General features: G+C 40.1%; 1 protein-coding gene across 1 annotated transcript in view; it reads left to right on the plus strand.

Moving 5' to 3' along the window:
• Positions 1 to 21,605, plus strand: part of MAN2A1 (mannosidase alpha class 2A member 1) — a 152,532-nt gene extending 130,927 nt beyond the window's left edge. The window contains exons 19-22 of the mRNA XM_010987526.3: positions 520 to 653; positions 7,633 to 7,827; positions 17,098 to 17,208; positions 18,852 to 21,605. Coding sequence (XP_010985828.1) covers positions 520 to 653; positions 7,633 to 7,827; positions 17,098 to 17,208; positions 18,852 to 19,004 — 593 coding nt within the window. The 3' untranslated portion in view covers positions 19,005 to 21,605. The remainder of the gene's footprint in view (positions 1 to 519; positions 654 to 7,632; positions 7,828 to 17,097; positions 17,209 to 18,851) is intronic.
• Positions 21,606 to 25,292: the final 3,687 nt, after the last annotated feature.

Below are 25,292 nucleotides of genomic sequence, written 5' to 3' on the forward strand. Positions count from 1 at the left end.
AGGACAGTGGGGACGTCTCTAACACAGTATCAGGGAGGGAAGGGGGTGCATGGTGGGCATCTCCAGATCCTAGGGCTTTAGGGAATCACCACACATCTAGTAACCTAAATTTTATTTCAAATCCTGTCTTATTACTCCATGTGTGATATGCATTCTTTAATGAACCTCATAAATATTCTTAAATTCCAAATGCTACCACTAAAAATTTTGGAGGGCTTAATTTACTCTTCTATTTTATTTTATTTTTTTAAGTTTCAATTTAATTTTGATCTCTTCTGTTCCATTGTTAAATTTCTTATTAGATTTTACTGGACTCTGATGAAGAAAAGAAAAACAGTCTTGTTTTGTGAATTTATGCTAGCTGCTTTGAGCTTTATTAGGAGGAAGCCCATGGTTCTGTGGGCTGTACAGATCTGTCTCCCTGATGGGAGGAGAAGCTTAAATAGAGACCCTGCCTTGTGTTTGTGAGATTCTCAATGAATATTTGTATAAAATAACCCTGGCCTCTTTGCTTGGTAGGTCAGATTGAAGTTATCATGGATCGAAGACTCATGCAAGATGATAATCGTGGCCTTGAGCAAGGTGTCCATGATAACAAGATTACAGCTAATTTATTTCGAATACTACTGGAAAAAAGAAGTGTCGTGAATATGGTAGGGAAAAAAACTCACATGTTCTGATGTTGACTGTTCTTTGCCATCCAAAATTATGACTTTATACTTTTTTACAGTTTCCAATATTAAGATAATAAAGACTTTATAATAATAAAGACTTAGCCTATATTCATAAGAAAGAGAACTTCAGTTACATATATTGTGTGAGATATGCGTTTAGGCCATTTTATTTTTTATTTTTGCTTAGCATGTAAGTATAAAATAATGTTAAGGAATCAATTTGGGTGAAATTTCCTGAAATTATTTTGAAAGAAATAAGAATTAAGCTTGAAGAATAGAGCTTAGTCACCCACTTCGGAGATTAAGTTTGATTAGGAAAATTTATTTGAAACATTAGTGTATTTATTCTAGTCTTAGACTCATCAATTGAAAGTGGATTTGCTTGTCTGTCTTCTTGTTCTGTTTTCATTCCTCAAAGCAAAAATCCAGCATTCTGTGCTAAACAGCCTGGCAAAAGCTTGGTTGGACGTGACCCAGCCTGACAGTATACTTCATCAGGAGGCCAAAAAGTTGTCCTCAGAGTGCTCCGTAGCCTGCCAATTCCCCTCAGATGGCCCCCGACGTGGCCCTTTTCCTCTTACTCTGCTCTCCCTCTTTCTGTGCTGACCACTTCAACTCTTTCCTACTCTTTTCAGCCAGGGACCTCACTGTCCACTTGGTAGAGAGAAGGCTCGTTCAGTAGAGCTCTGTTCTAGACGCCAAGCGTCTGCTCCCTCCGTTTTCTTCCCTCGTGTTAAACTCTGGGGACGTTTACCTTCCTTTCATCATAGGCCAGTCCTTTCGCTTGTCCTTGGAACTGACCCCATCCCAGTCACCCTCCTGAGGGCCCTTCTGTTAGTTGTCCTCCTCTTTCCCTCTCCCTGCCCCTTGTAGCCAACATTTCCTTCAGAAATCCTTTCTGTTGGTTTTTAAATGCTATTCATTTTCTCGCATTAAAAATACAAACAAAAAGCAGCCCTCACCCAGACTCTCATTTCCGTTGCCCCGCACCACCACCCCATCTCCTCTGCCCTCCTGAGCAGACTTCCCTCCACATTCAGTTCCTTTCAGTCTGGCTTTAGCCTCTGTGCTGGGCTCTTGCCTAAGTCAGTAGATTCAGTGGATGTTTTAGTCATCATCTTACTTCACATTTCAGCAGCGTTGGACAGTGACCATTGTCATTTCTTGAAACACTGCCTAGCCAGGGCTTCCATTAGGCCATACTTTCTCTCTCTCCCTGATGGCTCTTTATTCAGCCATTGAATATTAGAGCTCTTGAGGCCCAGCCCCAGGCCTCTTCCTTTTCTCAGTTTGTATGTTCTTCCTCTGCATTAGACGAGTCGAAACCCACAGATGTAAATCACTGGCTTAGGTTTCTCCTCTGACCTCCAGACCCATCTATCTAGCTGCTTCCTGGCATTTCTTTTCTACATTTCTAAAAGCATCTCAGGCTTGACGTATCCAAAAATCACTCCCATAATCTCCCTTCCTCCCAACCTGGCCCTTTTCCAGTGTTCCCCTCCTGATAACGAGCCCCGCCTTCCATCCAGCGCCAGACACCTAGGGGCCGTCTCTGGTGGACACGTCTCCCTCACTCGCTTTCTTCTCACAACAGAGTCATCACCAGTGCTTGGTTATCTCATTGCCTGAACATGTCAAACCTGTAAACTTGATTACGTCAGCGCCCTAATCTGAACTAACATCATGTGTTTCCCAGACACACCCACTCCGCTGTCTTCTTCTGCCATAGCTGTGCTTAACGCAGGAAGCAGCATGGGTTTTGTTTTTTCAAAACCAAGTCTGACCTTACCATTCCCTGCTTCACCCCTCTATGTTGTCTCATTTCTCTCGGTGTAAAAGCCACCTCCTTACCATGGCCCTCGCGGTACAGGGCCCTGCCTGTCCCCGTCCTCACCTAGCACAGCTCTCCTGGTTTCTGCTCCGAGCCAGCTGGTTTTCTTTTGGTCGTAAGTACTTCCCACGCGCCCCACCCCCGCCCCTACAGCACCTTTACACGGGTCTTTTCATCCTCTCTGCCCAGGGATTCTTCGTAATAGCTCAGATCGGAGCCCACTTTATGAAGCTGGAGTGACCAAGTCAAATCCCCTTTTACACCCCCTTAGAACAGTGCATCTCTCCTTCGTGTGTGTGAGATTGTGTGATCACTGTCTTTCTCCTCCTTTGGACCATAAACTCCCTGTGAGTAGGGCTGTAGCTCTTTCTGTTTCTAGGGTTGTTCCTAGCAGAGGAAGCACCCAGTGTTACGTTTTGTGAGTGAATACACAAAGGCATACATGAGTGAGCTGTGATAGCACGCTGCGCCGCTGTATTTATCGCAATTACTGCTTACTTCCTTGTCACCATGTGTGTGTTCTGTTCCCCCTGCTAGATTCTGGGGGCTTGTCTATTTTCATGTGCCCTCACAGGGCCTCCTTGCCTGTGGTAGGCAGGCATTCTATAAATAAAATACCAGTTGATTGAATGAAATGGCAACAGCTAATTAAAGCAAAGAATTCTTCCAGTATTTAAAATCTTTTAGGAAAAAGGATTTTAATATGCATTTTAGGTGTCAAGATTTACAGCAGTTCTTGGGACTCGTGGTTTAAATCAATTACTGACAAGATAGCTTGGTTTTAAGACTAAAACTGCATAGGAAAATCATTGTCTGAGTGCTGGCAGCTGCTATCTTCTGCTCCTCCTGAAATGTTTCTGGCTTTTATGATTTTCCTCTCTATATAGACACTAATTTACAAAACTTCTGTTAACTATGATAATAAGAATTTTCATGTCAGATCTATAAAGCTTTCACTTAGAAGTTAAATAATTTGTTTATTCTCACTCAAAATTCTTTGGATAGTGATTGATTTAAATTTGATCCACAGTTTTTATAATCCTGTGTTGGTTAAATTTTTCTTTTGCTCAACTATAGATTCTTGGGCTTAAATCAATAGTTTCTTTTAAATAAAAAATGAACAAGACTAGAGAAAATAGGTTTTAATTTCTAGTGAAATTGATTTAAAAGACTTTTGATTAAGAAATTACATATCATGTACCTAGAATTTTCTAGAAAGTGTTTCTATATTCATCTCAGACTAATGACTGAAATGTCAATGGTAGAAATTGAGATGGGGAGACACTCCCTGGACAGGAAGGCATTTTAGTGGGAAGCCTTGATTCTGCTGAGGCCTTATGGGAATAATCCTGGATAATTAAATGGAGGTGAGTCCTGTTCTCACGTGTTCTGCAGAGATGCAGTGAGAACAAGACTGGAATGATAAATAATAGCTGGGAGATGTACAGATGCCCAGGGGAGGACTGTGGTTGCGTGAGGTTGACTGTCATCCATGGTAATGATGCTTCAGGGTCAGCAGAAGCAGGAAATAGGAATTGTCTCATCAGCATTGACTCTTAAAGATTTGTTTCTTTGACCCTTTCTTCCTACCGCTTCCTGCTGGTGACTAGTGTAGTGAAGGGGGCATTGCACGGGGACTTACAGCACTGGAAGTGTTCGAGCGTTACAGTTATGTCTTTTCACCTCTGGATACCAGTTCTTTACATATAAAGAAAGGAAGTTGGAAGAGATCAGGTGAAAAACTCAAATGCTGACAGGACTCAGGGAAGTGATGGCATGAGGGAGGTTGGTCAGGTTTAAGGGCAAATGCTTAAGTTAGGTGCCCAGAGGGTCTGTGGTGAACATGAGGACGGATGCATGTCCCACTTTGGAGCCACAGCTCAGCACCAGATGATTGTTTCCACACGGAAACATGGGGGCCCAGTGTGACTTCAATTTCCAGTGTTGTAGATAAAAAAACAGTTACCTGTTTGAGGGAGTTTGTGTTATTATTGTTGTTTTTGATGATTTTAATGTGAACACTCTTGAATTTTTTTTTTTTTTGAGAGTAGCTGAAAAATAAAACAACCTTTTAACACCATGCAGAGCTACCAAAACATGTCTAATCAGCAGATTTGGCCCACATCCTACCAGACTTCAGCTCTGCACTGAATGATATTTATCTCTTCATCCTACAAGTCAATATATTTTCATTCATTGTCTCTCCTCCTCCTGCTTTGTGTTTTTAGCCCATCCTTCTCCCTGCAATAGTTTTCTCTCTTTTATTTATAATACATTTCTTATTAATTTAATGATAAATTAATTAATAATCAACATTTATCAAGTTCCCACCACGTGTCAGGTCATTCTGAATAAACAAAGGTGACTAAAAAAATGATCTCTTATTATCTTAATAATTTAGCAAGTTTTGATGTAGCTGAAATGGAAACCTTTGATGTTGAGAGATCAGATAACTCAGGCAGGCTTAATGAAGAGCACCAGGGAACCTGGCAGGAACTTTTGACATATGAACTAAGGGCTGAAATCCAGTGGAGAAGATCTCAACTTGATGTGGTTTGGATCAGAATACACTAATTCTTTTTAATTTCAAGCAAGCTGCAGGAAGAAAGCCAGATTTGTACAGTCTGAAACCTTCCAACCTACAAGAAGCCAAATAATGTTTATAGTGGTATATTAGTTACTATAAGGCTGGGGAATTCATTTATAGCTTAAACAAACATGTAAAATTTCCTATAGCAAACATGTTTTATAAACTTCGGGTATATCAGAAGGATTATAGTTAAAAGATAACCTTTTTAGGAGATTCATCGAAATAGTGATAGTTCCACAGTTAAGTATCTTGTTGAGCCCTTGTTGCTGGAAATAAGGAAGAGTGTGAATGACGGTGCCTTCCCAGAGACTTCTCCCCACTGGCCTGGCCGGATTGCGGCAGCGTTACCTGCTCATGGTTCTCTTCTGGCTCCAAGCCACAGCTCTTCTATAGACTTCTCTTCCTTATCTTGCTCAGCACAATAAATAGCACAGTTCTGGAGTGCTCAGAGTGCTTACATTCATGACATTGTTTCCTTTGGCAAGAATCTTCATTAACATGTTTTCGAGCCTGCATCTTGTTTTTCAATCCAAAAATAGTTTAAGGGTGAGGCTTATACTTCTGTTTCCAAGGGGGGCTCTGTTTCTTCTAGAAGGTTGGTTGGAAGGATGTCTGGGGTGGCAGTTCCTAGCACAGGTCAACAGAGCAGGGTGACACTGACTCTGTGACAGTCACCTGGGGGGCTTTTAACTTCACCTTCCCAGGGTCCCACCCCTGGAGATCCTGCATCAGTAGATTTGGCTTAGGACCCAGGGATGTATGTTTTATAAAAGCTCCCCCAGCCATTCTGATGGTCAGTTTGGGTGAAGCACTGAAGGCCAGAAGAACTGATTTGGGTTTGGAGGAATGGTAGATATGCATGTTACTGCTTCTAAAGTATAATCTGTCAAGAAATATCCCTTCCCTCACTGAGGTGTCCAGGGATTCCTCCAAGAGCGTAGCAAAGCCAGAGAGCTTTTTCTGAATGTTTCTTGACCTAGAATGGGCTTACTGCCTCCCGAATCTGATAAGGCAGGTGTTTCCCTTTCTGTAAGAATCTTTTATCTTTTATTACTCAAAAGTGATTTTTGCCAGCAATCCTGACCTAGATTATGAAGTCCTTTGATCTTTGAGTATATTTAAAGGGTCTTGTTGAAAATGTTCCCTCTTTTTTCATGTTATTCTACAAGCTGCATTAAATTTCAATACTGTTGGAGAATTATTTTGTATACTTTAGCTTTCCTTAAAAAAGAATGTGAAATGGATACATTTTTTTACAACTTTTTTCATACCTAATTTTTTTGTCAGTATTTGAATATTGTAGTGTTCCTCTGTTGCCTTTAAAATTTTTTTTTCCTCTCTCCTTGGTCTGAATTGGAATGACATCTACAGTCTGCTGCTGGCAAGATGCTCGTCACTCTTTGCTAACACCCTCTGTTCAATGCTAATCTGACATTCTGAATTTTAAGCTCTGTATCTTCTATAAATCTTGTCTTTTCACACAGATAAGTAGCCAAGCCTTTTATTTTTGAGCCCTCTGTTTTAAAAAAAGGATGCAGTATCAGAAGGTATCAGTGAAATAGTCATTTCAAAAAATAAGATACAAAATTAAATTCGCTCCAAATGTTGCTGGTGATCAGAAAACCTCTATATAAATTATGTTGTCTTCATGGTGCTTTTCTGTGTCTGCTTTTACACCTTAGACATTACCAGTTAAGGTTCTACTTAGTCACTGATTTAATTAATGTAACTAATTGTGTATGTCATCTACCTTATGTATGTCCTCAGTCCTGGTAGGCTTACCTAATGTTTGAACATGCTGAAACATTTGTCCATAAGCATAAAAGACTAAAGTATTTTAAAATTATACTGGATAATTGTGTACCATGTAAATATGTGATAACTATTCTATAATGCATGTAGTAGTTCCCATTTGGGGAATAAAGTGAAGCAACTGACAATGATTTTTACCAAATTTAAAGAAAACAGATGATCTAGATAAGCCACCTGTATTATTTTAAAACCTTATTTATTTTGAGATTTTTTTTTTAAATCCTATCATTGGGTAACATTTGCTAGAACAGAGCTTTGGATCAATACATAACTTTATGGACTAGTTAAGTATATAAATGAAACCATGAGAATATGATAAGTAAAACCTGAGGGAAAAGAGATAACATTTGATGATGTACAAGATATATAAACATCCCAACCCCATACTTTAAGAGTCTTATGGGTGGCTGAGAAAGAGTTTCTGCAAAAAGTTGTACCTTACCCTGAATTGTTTGTGGAAAATGTAGTCAGGATTTTTAGGATTAAAGCAATGGAAAAAAGATATTTCCAAACATGTGAGGTAAGTGGACACTGTTTTCTTGTATTGCTTAGAAGTAAATTTGGTATCTGCTGTGCATTTTCTAAGACTTATTCATAAAACATAATAAAATCAAAGTATTTGTATACTTATCTATTTTTCTTCTTTAAACCCTGCTGGTAATTCAGTTAATATTACGAGAACTGTAAGTGTATAACTCTTAAGCATGTCTGTTTTTTCCCGATAGGAAGAAGAAAAGAAGTCGGTCAGTTACCCTTCCCTCCTTAGCCACATAACTTCTTCTTTCCTGAACCATCCTGTCTTTTCAATGACAGAAAAGGTCCCCACACCTACTCTTCAGCTGCTGGGTGAATTCTCTCCACTATTGTCATCTTTGCCTTGTGACATTCATCTGGTTAATCTGAGGACAATACAGTCAAAGGTATATCCCAAAATATATCAATAAAAATTTACTTTTTGTAATGTACTTGGTATAAGGAGGTGGGAAAAAGAAAAATACTGTGAGTTTTACTCCACTTCAAGAAATAAGGAGTTCTTCGCCTTTAGGCAATATCGTGACACCTCTCATTTTACTGTTGCTCTGTAGTTTAGAGCACGTCCTTAGACTAATTTATTTTATTCTTGGAAAAGTCCTGTGTGGTGAGCAGGTCGGGGAATATCAGCATCTTTATACGGCTAAGGGGGCTGAAGCTGGCCTGAGTTCACGTAATTAGTGTGTGGGAGAACCAGGCCTGAAGCTGAGCTCTCCTGGCACTTTCCATGTGTTTCTCCTTGTTAGCTGGTGTTTCTCAGGAGCTGGAGACACAGAAAGCATAGTGTGTAATTATTTCTCTACCAGAGGCTTTGTATATTTATATATTTTCTCTTAAAAGTACAAAAAATTCTTTCAAAAAAAAAAAACCTTTGCTGTGAGAAACCAACTATTTCAGAGAAATGTAAAGATAGAGGAATAACAAGGGAAGGTTTTATTAGATATGGAATTTTAATTCAGTTAGACTGCTTGAGTTTACCTATAGGCCTCCTTTTAAAGTGAGAGATTGCATTTGAAAAGATTAAAGATTAGACTTCTGACGTCATTTTTATGTTTTGTAGAGCTGTTTTGATATTGTGAATTGACATGCACATAGTTAGAAGTAGTAAGTGGTTACAGATTCCATGGGAAACACCTTATAATAAATGGCCTGAGTGTAAAAAGAAGAGAATGTTCATGTTTGAAGACAGCGTAAGAGGGAAAAAATGTTTAGCTTGAGAACAAAGAACTGAAAAGAACCAAATAAAGGAAAGATAAATGCCTATAAATTTGGATGTTCAGGGCTTTAACACTGTATGTCCAGGATAGAGAACTTATGCTTGACTCTGTAAGAAAATACACATGACGGGTAATCATGAATACAGGGGAAAGAGGCCTGTGTGCGAATCGCTGTGTCAAAGGGCTTGTTTGATCGTGTGAGTGAACTTGCGGGATTTATTTCATGCCTGCTATGTGCCAGTCACCGCTAAAGGCACTAGGAGTACAGCCATGGACTAAACAGACACGAACCCCTGCCTTTGGAGCTTAGTGGGAGGAGAATAATAATTAAAGAAGAAAAAATAAGAGAAACATATGTTAGGCGGTGATGTGTTATTATGAAAGGAAAGAAGGAGGGAAGGGCAATTCTAGATGGTGATATGAATAGGGTCATTGGAGAGGGCCTTGCAGCAAAGATGATAATGGAGTAAAACTCTGAAGGGGGTCAGGGAGTAAGGGGCTCATGCAGGTTTCTGTGGGGAGGGTGGTCAGGAAGAGTTAGGAGCCAGGAGAAGGCATGCAGGCAGGAGATGTGGTCAGGATGGAGACTCCATGCACCCGGGCTTTTCTCTGACTCCTTACTGTGTCCCCCTGCCTAGAACAGAGCCTGTGCCTACAAGAGGCTCAGTAATTATTTGTTGAACAACTGAATCTTGTGAGCATTCTCGCTAGGATTCTGCAATGGTCTCTTATGGGTCTGTTTTTTGACTCAAGGAAAAAACGTCCCAGAGATGGACAGCCTCCTTGAGGTAACCTGACATTAATTCCTGGGCTAAAGACATGAAAGGGCAGAGTGGAGGGCACCAAAGACTGAGCCTCGGGCTTCCACGTCCGGCATAGATGGTGGAGAATCTGAAGGACCCCTGGGCTTCTGGGGCACAGAGCAGCCACGATTCATTAGCCTCACTTCCAGGTGACTCGTTCCCATGATTGTTTTCTGGAAGCAGCGCCAGATGACTAGAGTCAGTGAGTGTGAGGTTTTAGCCCCCACCACCCGAGGTTTGCGCTTGTTTTCCAGATCACCTCTCTTTTTGTAGTCACCTGTTCCTTTCATTCTTCCTGTCATACAAATCTAAGCTCTTCTGGACTAAAAATCCTGTTGCTACCAAATAGGTTCAGACCCTTGGGCATTCGTGCCCTCTGCAGTCTGGCCTCCACTCCCCGTGGCCACCTGGCTTCCCATGACCCTTCTCCCCTTTGGACAGGTGGACCAACCTTCACTGCCTGTGGGCTGAGTGATGCTGACTCAGCTACCATTTATAAAATGGGCCTGATATCAGATAGACCTGCTTCAGGTCTAGTGTCAGAAAGAGATGAAATAACACTGTGAGAGCCCTTTGAAAACAAGTGCTTGGTACACGTACTTTGTTATGTTGATAATGCTTACAGTACATGCCAGCTCAGGTCCAAACTGGGTTTTAGCAGAGGAAGTAAAAAGCAGTTTAACAGTCTGTCCAGGAAGAAGAAAGACTGAAATCCCTAACCGTAGGCATAGTTTAGTGCCTAACCACACGATCGGAACTAAAGATTTGGGACTATTTGTATTATCATCTCAACTGGTGCCAGTTCTGTGTTAGTCTCTGACTCTTAGCCCATATGTCTAATAGTTGTTTAAAATCTTACCAGTAATCTGAGGGGACTGATTAGTCCATTCAGAGTGGCTTCTTTAAAGAATTGCTCTCTGTCCCCTAACCTCTGATAATAGGAAAGTAATCATTGACGGAAGTTGATGTAGGTATTGTTGCAAAGAAAAGCTTGATACTTAAATGATGTCAGGTATATTTCCATGGTTACTAAAAGAAAGACAAAAATAACTCAGTGGATAAATCCAGAAGGCCAAACTAAACATTTTGGATTGTGTTTGTGTGTGTGTGTGTGCTGGCAGCTCTCAATACACAATAATGAGTTGTTTGTTTAGAGATTGCAATGCCTTTTTCCCACTGAAATAATAGAGGAAATAGAGGTCGAATTCCAAGCAAGACCAGAGGTCTGCATTGACCTGTATCTAAGTAAGCGTTTACTAACCACCTTCTCAGTTTTTCCATGAGAAAAGTGCCTGAGGACCACTTTGACACGACAAGGGCACGTCTCTTCCTGCCTGACTGCCCCCACCACCAGCAGTGTGATGGGGGCTGACCCTGCTTGCTCATGCCCCGGGCCGCTGTCTGTAGGTTCCTCAGTTGAACCTCAGTTGGTCTCCCTCACTCCTTGTGGAGAAAGGGGTGATGGGCTCAAGCAGTAGTGAGAGAAGTGAGGTGGGGGCTGGAGGTGTGCTAACCCACTGAGGTGGTTCTGCATTTCCAGACACCATCCCAGGTCACACTGGGGAGATTTTAGAAAAAGAGACTTTTACAGATTTCATTCTCTCTGAGATTCAGATTTTGTATGTCTAGGGTGGAGAATGTAGGAAACAGTAATTTTTTAAAAACTCTCCTCATGATTCTAGAATTGCTGAGTTATCTCTGTTTACTGACTTGGGAAAGTAAGGCTTAGAGAGATTAAATGATTAAACTGTAACTACCCAGCAGTAAATGGCAGAATCAGGGCCCACAGCCAGGTCTTCTGAATCTGGGTGCTAGACATCATCACCTCAGAGGATAGTATTTGACTTTTTAAGAGTTACTAAATCTGTTTCTCAAAGTTCAGTTTTTCAAGAATTGTTCTCTGTTGGTAGGTGAGTTTGTTTTTAGATTGGTATAGCTTACTTTTCTACTTCTTAGATGTTTTTTGGAAAAAATTATATGTCATGTATTTGTAGTCAGATGAAGAGGAGAACAAATATCTCTTGAAACCCTTCCTCACAGCGTGTCCAGCCCAGGATGCTCCAGCCACTGTCTAGGAATTTAACTGTTAGCCTCCTTATCCTATGGGCCTGGCCTCCAACTCTCTTCTACTTACCACCCTCTTTTCTTACACTCTCAGCAGCTTAAGATATAAAAAGAAGCTTCTATAAAGGCTTGAAAACTAGGGTACAGGAGCACCACTGAAGCGCTCTAAATGGGAAACCAAGTCATCAGGAAAGGGTAATGATTAAGGGAGAAGGGGACCTTGGTAGAGAGGATGCTGGGAGAATCTCATGGGAGGATGGATCATGGGTCAGGGTTCTGTAGGCTAGAATGAAAGGCTCAGCCTGGACTGCTGACATTCCAGGGCCGAGCAGGAGCTGTTCATCTCAGCTTCATGGAGCCGTTCTACCTTGATGTTTTGAACAATGATATGTAGTTCAACCCCTCCCCCAATTATTTCCATTTCCATTGCAGATATATTTGTATTTAATTTATTTATAGATATATATCTTTGTATCTTGATCTGTTCTCTGTATCTATATATTGTGATTAACCATTCTCTGTGGAATTTATTTTGACTGGTGCTTAGCTGTTCTTGCAAATAGTTAACCAGTCATTTCAACATCAGCACCACTTACTGAACAAGATTTTCTCTGTCAACTTGCTTAAACCACTCCCTCTTTTTCTTACAAGAGGCAGTTGAAGGTTTTTACTTTATTTTGCCTTTCTTATAAGAATTGATTGGTTCTTTATTGATCTCCCTAGGTTCTGGAAAGGTGAAAATTGTGGCGAAAAAAAATGCCCTTTGTTGTACATATCTGAGAACAGCCGTTCACCTTCCCCTTTCTTTGTGTCATGCTATCTTGTTGATTAAAACAGGATCACTGTTATTGACATTTTAATGAGTGCCCTAGAAAATGAATTTCTGCCGGTTATTTCCTGTGTCAGGATTTATAATGCGGTGTGAGATTTTCCAACTTTCCCAGCTGCCCGAATGCACTGACATCTAAGTGTTGTTTGGCATTTTCAAAGAATCTGAGTGACTTGGAGAAATTTTCCCACCAGGTGTGTAGCCTTAATCTATATATGCCTTACATGTCCTTTAAGAAGGGTGAGGTCACATTCTTCTTGGAGAATCCGGTCAAAGTTATGGTTCCTCTCTTTCTCAGAAAACAGTATGTGTGCATACCCTGTGTACCACAGTTTCCAGGAGTTACTGATTTGTGAACCTCTCTTTACTCATGAACAAATCCAGTTTCTCTCAATGTGAGATGAGTAGTTCAGGGCTCACATTTTCCAGAGTTCTCATCCTCTCGGGAGAGGAACGTTGCCTGCTCTTTTTCTTAGGAAAGACTGTGATATAAATGTGTAATTTTCAGAATGACTTTAAATCCTGTTTATAAATGGGGTGAGTGGATGGTTGGGCAGGTTGTGGATGGGTAGAAATTATAATTTCTAAACCTTACTTTCTGAGTATGTTTTGATAAATCATAATTTTAGCTCTGTTGCAACCATGGATTAAATACTCCCTTTTTCCAGCCTCAAATCAGAGGTGTGATCTCCTTTAGTTTAGAGCCTTTTGTTATATTAAGTCAAAAGCAATCCTCCTCTTTCCCCTCCAAACTGCCTGTCTGTGTAGCTCCAATCCACAGCTAGAGCAAAGACAAGACTCAAAGGACAGACTTGGAGGTTGGACCACCTGGATTCGAGTGCATTCCCTCGACTCACTGGCCGGGTGTCTTAGAGCAAGTAACTTAATTCTCTGAGTCCCAGTTTCCTCACTGGTCACAAGGCAGTGATAACAGTACCCACCTTAGAGATGTTCTGAAGATTAAATGTGTTGATGTTTGTAAAGCTGAGAACAGCATCAGGCATGTAGTAAGCACAAATGCGTGACAAATAGAGGTTCTCAGCTGTGATCATTCAGTCATAAGCAGTTGTGATTGTTACTAATAATGATGTAAAAATGTTTGTACTTTCTTAAAATAAACTGGAGAAGATTGAAGTTTATTGCCAAAGTAAATCTTGATGTCACTTTGATTTGTATTCCTTGTATAGTTTATTACTAATTGCTCAGATTTTTCAAAACAGCATACCTAAAATTGTCTCCATGCTGGGCATGATGCTGAGTGCATGAGCCTAATTTAGCTCTCCCAACGACAATAGGAAAGGAGGCACTATTCGTGGCCCATCTTACTGAAGAGGAAACTACCTGACCTAGGGATGGTGGGTAACTTTCCTGGGTCCCACAGCCAGCACACGGTGGTGCTTTGAAGCACACCCCAGAGAGTCTGGCTCCAGATCCCTACTCAGAGCCTTATACTTGCTTGGGAAGAAGAGAGGAGTGATAGTGCTAAAAATGTTGGGGAATACACTGCCTGTTTTTCTCTTGTCTGCTCAGTAATAATGGGACACCCATAGGATACACCAACCACTGGTGGGGAAGATCATGAAGGACCAGTGTAGAGTCATTAGCGACAATTGCTATGTGAATATGACAGGGAAGGCTTTGTGATACCTTTAAATACAGTAATACAACTTGTATACCATTTCAACCACTTCAAAGGTTGTTGTAAGATGGAATGAGTTAATCCACAAAAACCATTCTGCACGGCTCTGGCACACAGCAAGCACTCCATAAGTGTTAGCTGCAATTACTGTGGTTGTCACTGTGGTTGGCCCTTGATTCTCAAAGGGGCTCTTGATGAGTCTAACCTAGTTCCTTGAATTTTCCAGAGGTTAAATGGTATACTCAGTCGCTTAACTGGCTCATGGTAGAATCAAGCTTTGCCTCCAATCTAGCTTTCTCTTAGAAAGCCCCTGCATTTCCTCCAGTTGCTAGAGAAGTTTCACAGGTCCCACTTAGTTGGGGTTAATCTCCTGAAATAAGTTCTGCAACTTTGGAACATCCAACAGGGGTTCAACCTCAATTGTGATCTGAACTGTTTTACGAAGGCACTTAATTTGAAGCTCACCTAGCACAGTGCTTGGTGCAGTTTCAAAATTTAAAAGTTTTCTTCCCCACACCCTCCCTTTCATTTCTGAGGTATGGATATTACTAATGTGTTAATGAATATAAAAACAGGTCTTTCAAAATTTGTTTACTCTCCTAGAGCAGAGTGTGACTACTTGAAGGTTTATGTTTTCCTGCATACATATTCAAGTTAAATTCACAGTTTCCCTACATTAAAAAACAGCTTTCTTGGAAATAAAATTTTCAGTTTTGAAACTGAAAAACTTCTGCTTTGCCTCAGGTATTTTTGCTGGAATCATGAATATTTGATATTTAAAAACTTACAGAAGGTGATTGCTATTTCAATTAGTGTTTTAGTCCTTACAAAAAATTATGCAATTTTAGTTTTTAAGGAGAGTACAACTTTTTTCTCATCAGTGAAAATTAATTTTTATGATCTTAATCTCTACTTTTGTATTGTCTGTTTAAATATCTTAGTGAATTCAATGACAGAATCCCAAAAGTGTTTCCTTCCCCCCCCCACCTTTTTTTTGTTTTTTTTGTTGTTGTTGTTGTTACCTTCAGTCTGTTAAGGGCCTTACACATTCATTATTCCAAGAACAAATGTGTCGCAGGAATTTTAGCAATGCCTGTTTATCAGTGATTTTTTTCAGGATGGTCTAGTGAGTTAAAATGGCCAAATGACTTAGGTTAATAGTGATAAGTGCTTTTGGAGTTTAATTAAGAGGCCATCAAATCCATGAATTTGAACTAGGACTTTGTTATGATTTTGATGTATAATTGTAGGCATATAATCTGGAGCTTCCCTGATTCCTTAGCTATAAAGTTACGATGTCAGTAAAGGAAATTTATGACTAAGAAGTTAAATGAGAATATTGTTTAATTTGTAACTATTATGAAAATAATCACTATTTATTTGATGGATGATATTGATAGAAATAATAATACACTAAGGGTTCCCTCTGCTCCAGATCCCAGGCAGAGTTCTTGTTCTGCTATTTCATTTCATCTCATCTCTATTTTATAGTAAAGGAAAACTGTTTTGCTGAAATCAGCAGCTAGTAAATTGCAGAACTAGGATACAGATCTCAGGCTTTCTGACTCCCAGCCCAGGTTCTGAACCACTCATTTCTGCAGCTTCTGCACTAGCACAGTCTGTCCTGTAAGCTGGGCTACCTTACACAGTATTTTCAGTGGGTTAGCCACACTGCCGTGAAGGAGATAGACATGCATTAGCGCCATTTAATGGACAAGGAAACTAATGCTTTGGAATAATAAAGGACTATTCCAAGATTTCACAATTGGCACAACTGTATCCTTCTGGAGATCTCATGTACGTAGTAACTAAAGGGTTTTCTCATGTGCTGTTTTCATGCTATTTTGGGGACTGTGAAATTGTTTGAAATTTCATTAGAAATCTTTATCATATGATTTCAACTAGCTATGTGTATCATGTGGTTCTGCGATGAATCAGAATCCCTTAAATGACTTTTTTTCTCTCCCTTCAAACAAAATCGTAGCAGTGCCACTGCAAAATACCAGTGGAAAATATCATAAAATGGGTTATTTCAGCCAAGAAGCTGAGGTGAGGACAGCTCTAAGTTGTTCAGGCACATTAAAATCAAATCAGTGGCGGGAAGGCTGGCAGCTGTTCAGAAAAGATGTCTCTATAGCACATTAAAAAATCGTATGCCCCAGTAAGAATGATCAGGAACTTGGGCTTATTCATGGCTGTGGCCACAGAAAAGAAAAAGGACTCATAGTGTCAGTACCAAGCAGCACACGACTCTCTTTTGAGTAACGGTACATTTCTGAACTTTTCCAAGGATTTTTAAATCATTTGATTTATCATAAACATCTTCCCAGTATAGGAAACAAAATTTATTAATAATGATAAATTTATTAATAATGATAATTATTTATCATGGCATTGTTACTTAAATAGATGCAAGAAATTTTACTGCAAGAAACTCTATGTGATCCCTGTAGCTGACTTGTCATATTTTGTGTTTTCCTTTTCGTCTGTGCAAGAAGAATAGCTTCTGTAATGTGAATTTAAATGATACATCAAGCTAATAAATGTGGTTGGCTTAGCAAGTGATAAGCATAACTAATTCAATTTAAATGTCTCTTATGTAAAAATAATGAACCAATACGTTAAAGATTAAAAATGTTCATGCAATTGGCAAAAAATAGTTTTCAATGAAGAAGCATGTTTCAGTTTTAAGATGGTTGATACATCATTCAATGACCAGATAAGGACCAAATTCAGGTATACTGTATTCAGTTGATGGATTTATTAAAAGTAAATAAAAATGAAATGCTTTATCTGAAGAAACGGATAAAACAATGTATATTACGTGGACAAAAAGTTCCCAAGTCCTCAACAACTATGGAGGAGGAAACCAAGGCTTGAGTATCAAAATATACATAGAATATGATGTCACCAGACTCCTTGGGGGAGGGGATGGAGCAGGGGTGTGGGCTCAGTGAGCACGGAACCTGAATGGAAATGAATTTGCCTGAATTCGCTTTTAAATAAAATGAGCATTGTGGTTTGGGGACACGGATATCAAGGCTGTGCAATAGTGTCAATATTGCCTCAATGTCACCATGGCATGTTGGTGCTCTGCTCATTTGCAGGTGGACGGCAAGCATTCCAATGAGGCAGCCTTGATCCTCCACAGGAAGGGGTTTGATTGCCGCTTCTCTGGCAGAGACACAGGTCTGCATTGTTCCACTACGCAGGGAAAGGTGAGCTGAAAGCTTATTTTCGCTTGTCGAGTTAGTGTGCTTTGAAATTCTTACTTTCTACAGGTGATCTTAACAATAAGATGTTTCATTGCTTCTTCGCTGACTCATTCCCCTCAACTTCAAATTAGCGCAGGTTTCTGCATGTTAAGAAAGCTTTTTCTCAACTTTCAGTCTCTTCTCCTTGTCACCATCAAAATGCATAGGTAAACGTGCATGTTTGAAGGCAGTGTCGTCACTGATTCTTAGGCCTTTCGTTTCCACTCTGTAAAGTATCTTCTTCCCATCGCCACCTCCCCCCTGCATTTCTGCCTCTCTTGGACATGCTCATGTGTCATCTAGTTTAGCAATGGTAAACCCAAGTCCTCCAGGAGCTGAGGCCAGTTTTATAATAACTAAAGTGGGGTGGGCTAGCAGTAGGGGGAGACAGGGAGCAATGAGTCTGTGGCCAGTGGGATAACCCAACCAGAGCCCCCTAGGCAGCTGTACTTAGCTCCAATCAGTTGTCTCCCCAGGGGAAAGATGCGGGGCTAGATCTGATTATGCAAGATTTGCACATGAGCCCCTACTTTGCGGATCAGACAGATCCCCAGGCCAACTACTGCTTGCTGCCTGCACATTGCTAATTTCTCTGCAAATTGGTCTTTCTGGCAGTTCTCATGAAGCCTCTCCTTGGAAGGAAATGAACCTCCAGTCTTACGCCTCTGGCTCTGAACAGGCTGTAAATCAGAGAAGACAGTTGGGCTGATTCCAGCACACAGACAGTTCTGCCCCACCAAGTCAGCTCAGCTCACACAGCTGTTCTCCAAAACCTCACAGACATAGTATAGACCAGACTCAAGTGATGCAGTCCCCGCCCTATACAGTTAGCATGTGCACAGGATACAAAAGGAAGAGGAAAGAAAATACGATGGGGGGGTGGGGGGGTGGGCACTTAAATCTGCTTAAATAAGCATCTCCCTTTCTTTTGCCTCACCCTGCATGTAGTTGGTGCTAAGAACGCTGACATCTCTGTTACTTTTTTCATTATATTTGCATTCTACAGTGTCGTTGATGATCTGAGTATGCTTGGTGTGAACATTTGTATTCAAACATTAAGGCATTGGGTCTTAAGGGAGTTACACAGTCCAGAGAGACACATTAGAATAACCTGCCAGGAGAGTGGTATTTTCCAAACAACCCCCCACTGTGTAGACGGGACTCGCTGACACGGTGGGCCTTCCTTGTGGCGGCCTGTGTCTTATCTCCCAGCTCTTTTGGCACAGGAAGAACGGGGAGAACCACCAGTGTTGGGCGTAAGTATTGACTGAAAGAGGATCTGGTTGTGTTTAAAGCTTTGTGGCCCCTAGATGCCCTTTCTTTTATTGAACAAGTGGCCCCTGCACATGATGTGTTCTCATGAACAGAAAAGGAGGGCAGAACATGTCACCTGGTCCTGTTACTTGTGTCCTCTTCTCTCTGCAGGGATGGTCACTGTGTCCAAGTATGCAGAGGTGTATTTAACCTCCCTCCCGTCCCTTTTCTTTCATTAAAAGGGAACTTTAAACACTGTTTCACTCCTTCTCATCCTGAATATAGAGATGTGCTACTAATCTTTCTTCAAAATTGTTCTAAATCTGCAAATTTTTTTATCATTTTCTTTTTAGATATTGGTACAGAAACTTTTTAACAAGTTCACTGTTGTAAGTCTCACACCTTCGTCATTATCCTTGATGCATTCACCTCCAGACGCCCGAAATATAAGTGAGATCAACTTGAGTCCCATGGAAATCAGCACATTCCGAATCCAGTTGAGGTGAACCTGGCTTTCAGATTTCATTTGGGAAGCATTGGCTTTTATACACTTTTTGGTTTGACGTGCAATAAAGAAGCACATTGTTTTAGCTTCTGGCTACTGTGAGGACAAGAATTTTGTGATTTTTTTTTTTTTTTAAACCAGTACAGTAAGAGAAAAAAAAAAAGCCATGCTATGAACTAGTTTTTTTTTTTTTTAATAAGTTCCTTCCATGAACTACCAACATCAGTATGAATTGATGCAACAAACGAAGAAGTGTCTAAGACAACCTCTCAACAGATCGTATCTCAGGTTAAATGCTAACAAATTATATCTGGTTTGGGGGTTGTGAAAAATTGTTATAAGTATTCATGTTGCTGATCCTTCGTTAGTTTTACCAAAATGGAATAAAACGCTGGTGGGTAATAGCTAATGGCCAAAATGGTTGCAGTCATTCATACATGTTAGAAAGATTTTATGTGTTGAAATATGTGGAAAAGTGCAATCCATCAATGCTTATAATATACATAGTTGATTCTATGCGTTTTTCTACCACTTGACCCCTCCCTTCCCTTCCTTTGTAAGTATTTCCAGAAATATCAGATTTTGAATCATTCAGTAGTAGAAGAAGAGTCATATTTTCATTACTTGACAATGTGGGATAGGTGCAATTTATTCCATTGTCACTAAAATAGAAGAAGCAATTCCATTGGTACCATAACCTCTTTTCGGTACCACAAGGTGTCTTTTTACACAGCTCATTTGAAATACAGATGTCCTGAGAAGGGGTTTTCTATTTTAAAATTACCATATCCAAGTAAATGTGCCTTATTTTTTTATAAGTCTTGTTAAATCTTTTGGTGTCCATGTTACTGTTGGGAAGGGGAGAGATTGGGGTGGGCAGGGGGGTTGCTTTCTATGACACATAAATTGTATAATTTTTGCCTGACAATGCTGGCCACATTCTGATCTGTTTCATTCAATTTGTGGTGATGTTACTCTAAACATTTTGACTATTTGAATGTACTGAGATGTCAGAAAACAAAACAAGGAAGAGAAATATTGTTAATTAAAATATGCTGCTGCCAAGGAGACTGCAACTTGAAGCAAGGATTTTGTAACATGCAGAATCCACACACTGTTTCCATTTCACAGGAGTTAACCATTTTGAAGGGAGAATGCTTTAAAATAGAGCCTGTTTTGAAACCCACTTATATGTAGCTCATCATAATTTGTCTTCTTGAAGAGTATGTTTGTTCAGTGAATTCTGAAATTTGTATGTGCTAACCTCAAAATGACATTCTAAACCTATGTGCCATTACAATACTTTTGATAAATTTATTTGGGATCATTGTTCACTTGACATTAAAAGAAAGCATCATTAGCAACATTTAGAATATTCAGTTTTAGCATAGAAAGGATTCTTGAGTATGTACCCTTCTGAAAATTTGCTTTGTATTAACTGATAGATTTAGTATTATCTGACTTTAAAACTTCCATTTTACCTCCTGTCATTCCAACATCTTCATATAGAAGTTTAAAACCTAATTTCTGTTTTATCATGTAGTCTGATTGTCATCTGGATTTTTAATCAAGATGCAGCTCCTAAAATTATTGTTAAGTTATGTTAAATTCGTAAACTTTTTTCACCTTTAATTATTAAGGAAACAATAATAGTATTGATAAAGATATTACAAGGGAGTAATTTCATGCAATAAACATGTACTGTAAGTTTCCTTCCTCATTTTGGGGGGATAAACAAATTTAAAAAAAACTTCCTTTTTGTGGACATCTATAGATGTTAGGATTGCCAGAAGCAAATCCCAGGACTAAGATCAGTATTTTCATTGCATCATAAATGTAAAACCTTCCTATAGGAGTTCACTGTGTTCTGTGGTTTAAGTGGGTGTGCTTAACCGTTCTGGAATTTCTGATCAGTTGAAATAAAAAAAACCTTGATGCAATAACAGTGGTTTTGCCACTTCCGGTTGTTTGAGATGGATCTGTCCTGTGTTCGGTCAGGGTCTTATTCAGTGTGTGGTGCCACCAGCTGTTCACAGGTAAAGCAGAAATTCTCTTTAACCAGCAAGTTTCTGCTTTTTATTTTTAGAATAAATCATCAGGGAAATGAAGAGAGGATGCTTCTGCTTTGGGTTGTGGTCCAGAACTGATTAAATAATTTAGTGTCCCCGGCACACACTAAAAATCATGCACTTCAGTTGTGATCTCAGTGGCATATTTGTTTGCTTAGGTTTTATTACATTCATTGTCACAGATGTTCGGTTGACCAAGTAGTTCATTCTTTTCTTTTTTTTTTTTTTTTTGAAAAATTTAATTTGAGGTTGTAACTGCAGTGTTTGAGAACTCAGCATCCTTGTTTTCTCCAAATACTGATTGAAACAAAATGCTGTAAAATGTGTTATAAAACATTGTAATTACCTTCCCATGTCTTTGTTGTATTTGTGCCTAGATGTTTTCACATTCCTTTGTCTGGAAGAAAATCTTTGCTTTCATTTTGATTATGTCGCTTACCTGGGAATCAATAGGTTTTGATATTTTCTCTTGGAAGATTTTATATCTTTTTGGGAATATGTAATATAAGATATCTAATAAAAGATAAATCTTATCATGTTTATCGTCCTCTAGAGTAAATCCTATCTTGTAAACAAGATGTATTAAAACATTTTGAAGAGGAGGGTGGAGTAGCAAGGACTTGATCTTCGTTGCATCATGAATAAATCACTCCTTCAGATCACTTCTAGTTAGAAAAGATGGCAGGTGGCAGTGAGTTTCACGTCCGGGCTTGGGGTCACCTCTCAGGTTGGAGTCTAGGAACATTCCCAGCAGCACCATGTGTGCCGGGGGGGCCTTCAGAGACAATTGGGGGGGGGGTGCAGGTTGTGGTCACATTCCATATATTCTGCGACAAAAATGAGAGTAAGCCAAGACATAGAGCTAAGAAAGTCCATGTGAGCTGATCTAGAAGGTTAGGTCTGTTGAAAGAGTGGAGTCTGGAAATCACTCTGCTAGCCCTCTGGCCCAGATCAGCACACAGCTTAGTGGTTTTAGGGGAATTCCTTCAAAGCCAGGAGGTGAGGAAGGGGGAGGGATAAATATCTTAGAGGTACACATGGGTTAGCCAGGCGAGCAATACCTGCTAACTAGGAAGTTTAGACTTGTTTTGGGTGATTTACAAAACAAAGAGATGAATCAATTTGTAATATATACACCGAACTGTAAAAACCTAGAGAAATAGTAATAGAAATACTAATTTCATCATCAGATAGTGAACACTGGTTTTGGTTCCATTGTATTTGATTATCTACATGTCAAAATAATTTGAATATTAAAACTAGTAAAGAAAAATTTAATTTAGATGGGCATATGTTCATGTTCCTCCTCTGAAGCTGCAATAGGAAACCAATGAAGGGTGACTGTGACTGTGAATGTAGGAGTGGCTGGGAGGGGAGTGGGAGGAGGACAGTGCAGGATACTTGCTGCCACATGCACTGTATAGAGAATGGCTGAAGAGAGGTCATAGACAAGACTCCTTCAGTATAGACTGGCTGAAGCAAAAATAGGCAATTTATTGTCCCCTGTAATACAAATACAGCCGTAACCAACTGTAAGGATCTATCTTTTCTCTTGTTTTGCTTTCCTCTGAGTTGTTCTCATTCTCAGGCAAGGACTGCACATGGGACAGCAAGATGACTACCAGCAGAGCCAGACTTGCATCCAGCCAGCTTAGTGATCCCACTGGAAAGAGCACCTTTATCCAGATGTTCAGCAAATCTCCTAGGACTGACATTACTGACAATCATCTGGCTCATATCCTAATGATGGTGGGTAGTGGTAGAATTAGGTTCAACTGAATCACGTGGACAAAATAGGTGAGAAAATGCCATTGAAATGGGTTTCTACAACCAGAGGAAAAAGAGCTGGATGCTAGGGTGGTTTGGATAATAGGCAGGCAAAATACAATAGAAATACACTGAAGAGAACACACAAATGTGCAAATTTAAAGGAAGCAGAAAGCACACTTAGCTTCAGTTTCAGGAAAGGTTCCATAGACGAGGTAGGCTTGGAATAGTTCCTAAAAGATGCATTTGACTTCAGCAGGTAGACGGATGTGTATTCTCTGTAACAAGAACAGAATGAAGAAAGTCATGGTAACAGCAAGCCTGAAGAACTAGAAATAGTTCCCTGCTGTCTGGAGCAGCACTGTCCAATAAAACTTTCTGTGATAACGGCAAGGCTGTTTATACATGCTGTCTAGTATAGTAACCAGTAGCCACATGTGACTCTGAAATGTGGTTAGTGCAATTAAGGGGCAGAATAGCTTATTATAGTTTAAAAAAAAGCAACACGTGGTTACAGTACTCACACTGGTCCGGAGCACATGGTGTGTATAAAATACTAAAAGGAAATGCAACTGAAAATGCAAGCTAAGGACACTTTGTGCTACAATCCTGCTGCTCAGTGTGGTCCTCAGACCAGAAGCAGCGCATTACCTGGAAACTTGTTAAGAATGTGGAATTCCAGGCCCCACCCCAGTATGCTGAATCATAATCTACATTTTACCTAGATCCCCAGAGGATACACATGCACACTAACGCACTGGCCTAGAATTTTTTTCAAGAAGGAAGTTCTCTCACACGTGTTGGAATGGCTATCATACAAGAGGCGAGAAACAGTGCTGGCAAGGATGTGGAGAATAGGGAACACTGATACACTGAATTATTTTTGGGGGCTTTCCTCTGCTTCAAAGGTCCTGCTTTCAGATCTTCCTGTGGCAGGCTCCTTGTTGTTCCGGTTTTTTGTCACATTTTCAAGAATCTCCCTGGATCAGCCAATTGATACTACCCCCAGCTCCACTTCTTCACTGAGTACTTCACTTCTTTCTTTTTTTTTTAATGAAGGTACTGGGGATTGAACCTAGGACCTCGAGTGTGCTAAGCACGTGCTCTTCCACTGAGCTGTACCCTCCCCCCTTCTTTTCTTCTTAACAGAGCCAAATGTGAAAATATGTCAGTTTGCCTTCCCCAATGGACTATAAACGCTACTGAGGGCAGGAACTCCAGCTGTTTGCTCAGCCTTGTGTCCCCACACTTGGAACAGCAGGGGTTCAGAAAATACGTGTTCAGTAAATTGATGAAAATGTTTATCACCACTAAATGTTGAGAAACAAAAATTGCAATTTTCAGAATAGAAGGCTGCAAAGTCCCTTACATCTTAATTGTATTTATTCATGTTATTTTCCTGCTCGGAAACCCTCAGGAAGGTCCCATTACCAGAAATTAAAGCATAAATGTTTCAAGCTGCATTCCCAATTTCCGCAAAGGATATGACCTCTTTCTGGAAGATATTGTAGTTGCTTATCAACCAGCCACTGCCCCTATGGTTTCTTCTTTGTTAATAAAATCCTGATTTTATTCATATCTCAGACATGAACCTCAGGAGGTGAATTGTGATTGGCCTAAGCTAGTCATGATCATTTCCTTCCTTAGGCTTGATGATGGATTTGGGAATTGCCATGTGACAGAATTTAGGTCAAAGAACTATCATGGGAAGTCAGTTGGGGGTTTCTGGGAGAGAGCTCTTCCTCTCCAAAACCGGAGGGCATCTTACCCTCAAGCAACAGTGTTCAAAGGAAGTATTGTGTGCACGTTGATGCCGGAACTGCTGCAGCCATTCTGCAACCCTGCAGAGACAAGCCTGAGGACAAAAGTCAACTGGATGACCAGCTGAAAGGTGAGTAGAGCCTAGTTTCCTGATGATAATTGAGCTGCGGAATGAACCAACTCCAACCTTCTTGTTATGTGAAATAATGTCACTTTAGTATTTAAGCCACTTTTGAGTTTAGCATTAACCTTACAAAGAGCTGAAAGCATTTAAACCGCCGCTCCTCCCCACTGTCTCAGCACCACGCTCTCTGGTCAGAATGGGTGCATGTCTACTCGCCTGATTAAACTTGGTTGTAAAGTCAGCTTCTCAGAACACGGCCTCGTTGTCCCTGTTGCTCCCACCGCCTTGCACATTTGCTCAAGATGTTTAATGAAATTGTTCTTAATTACTAATATTGTGTATAGATTGTTTTCAAAAATAAGATGAGATGGATTTTAAAAAATCCAAAATGAATCCAGGATGTGTGTACCAGCAAAATGCCTGAAGATTGCAGAGTTCCCTTGGCGTAGGCACTTAGGGAGTGTGTTGAATCAAACGTGGAATTGGGGCTGGCTCCTGTGTCATAAGATGAACATGACAAATGATAAGCAAAATCTGGAGGCAGAGGGGAAGAGGACCAAAGGGCTCA

This window comes from Camelus dromedarius, chromosome 3 (assembly GCF_036321535.1).
Source record: "Camelus dromedarius isolate mCamDro1 chromosome 3, mCamDro1.pat, whole genome shotgun sequence".
Lineage (NCBI taxonomy): Eukaryota > Metazoa > Chordata > Mammalia > Artiodactyla > Camelidae > Camelus > Camelus dromedarius.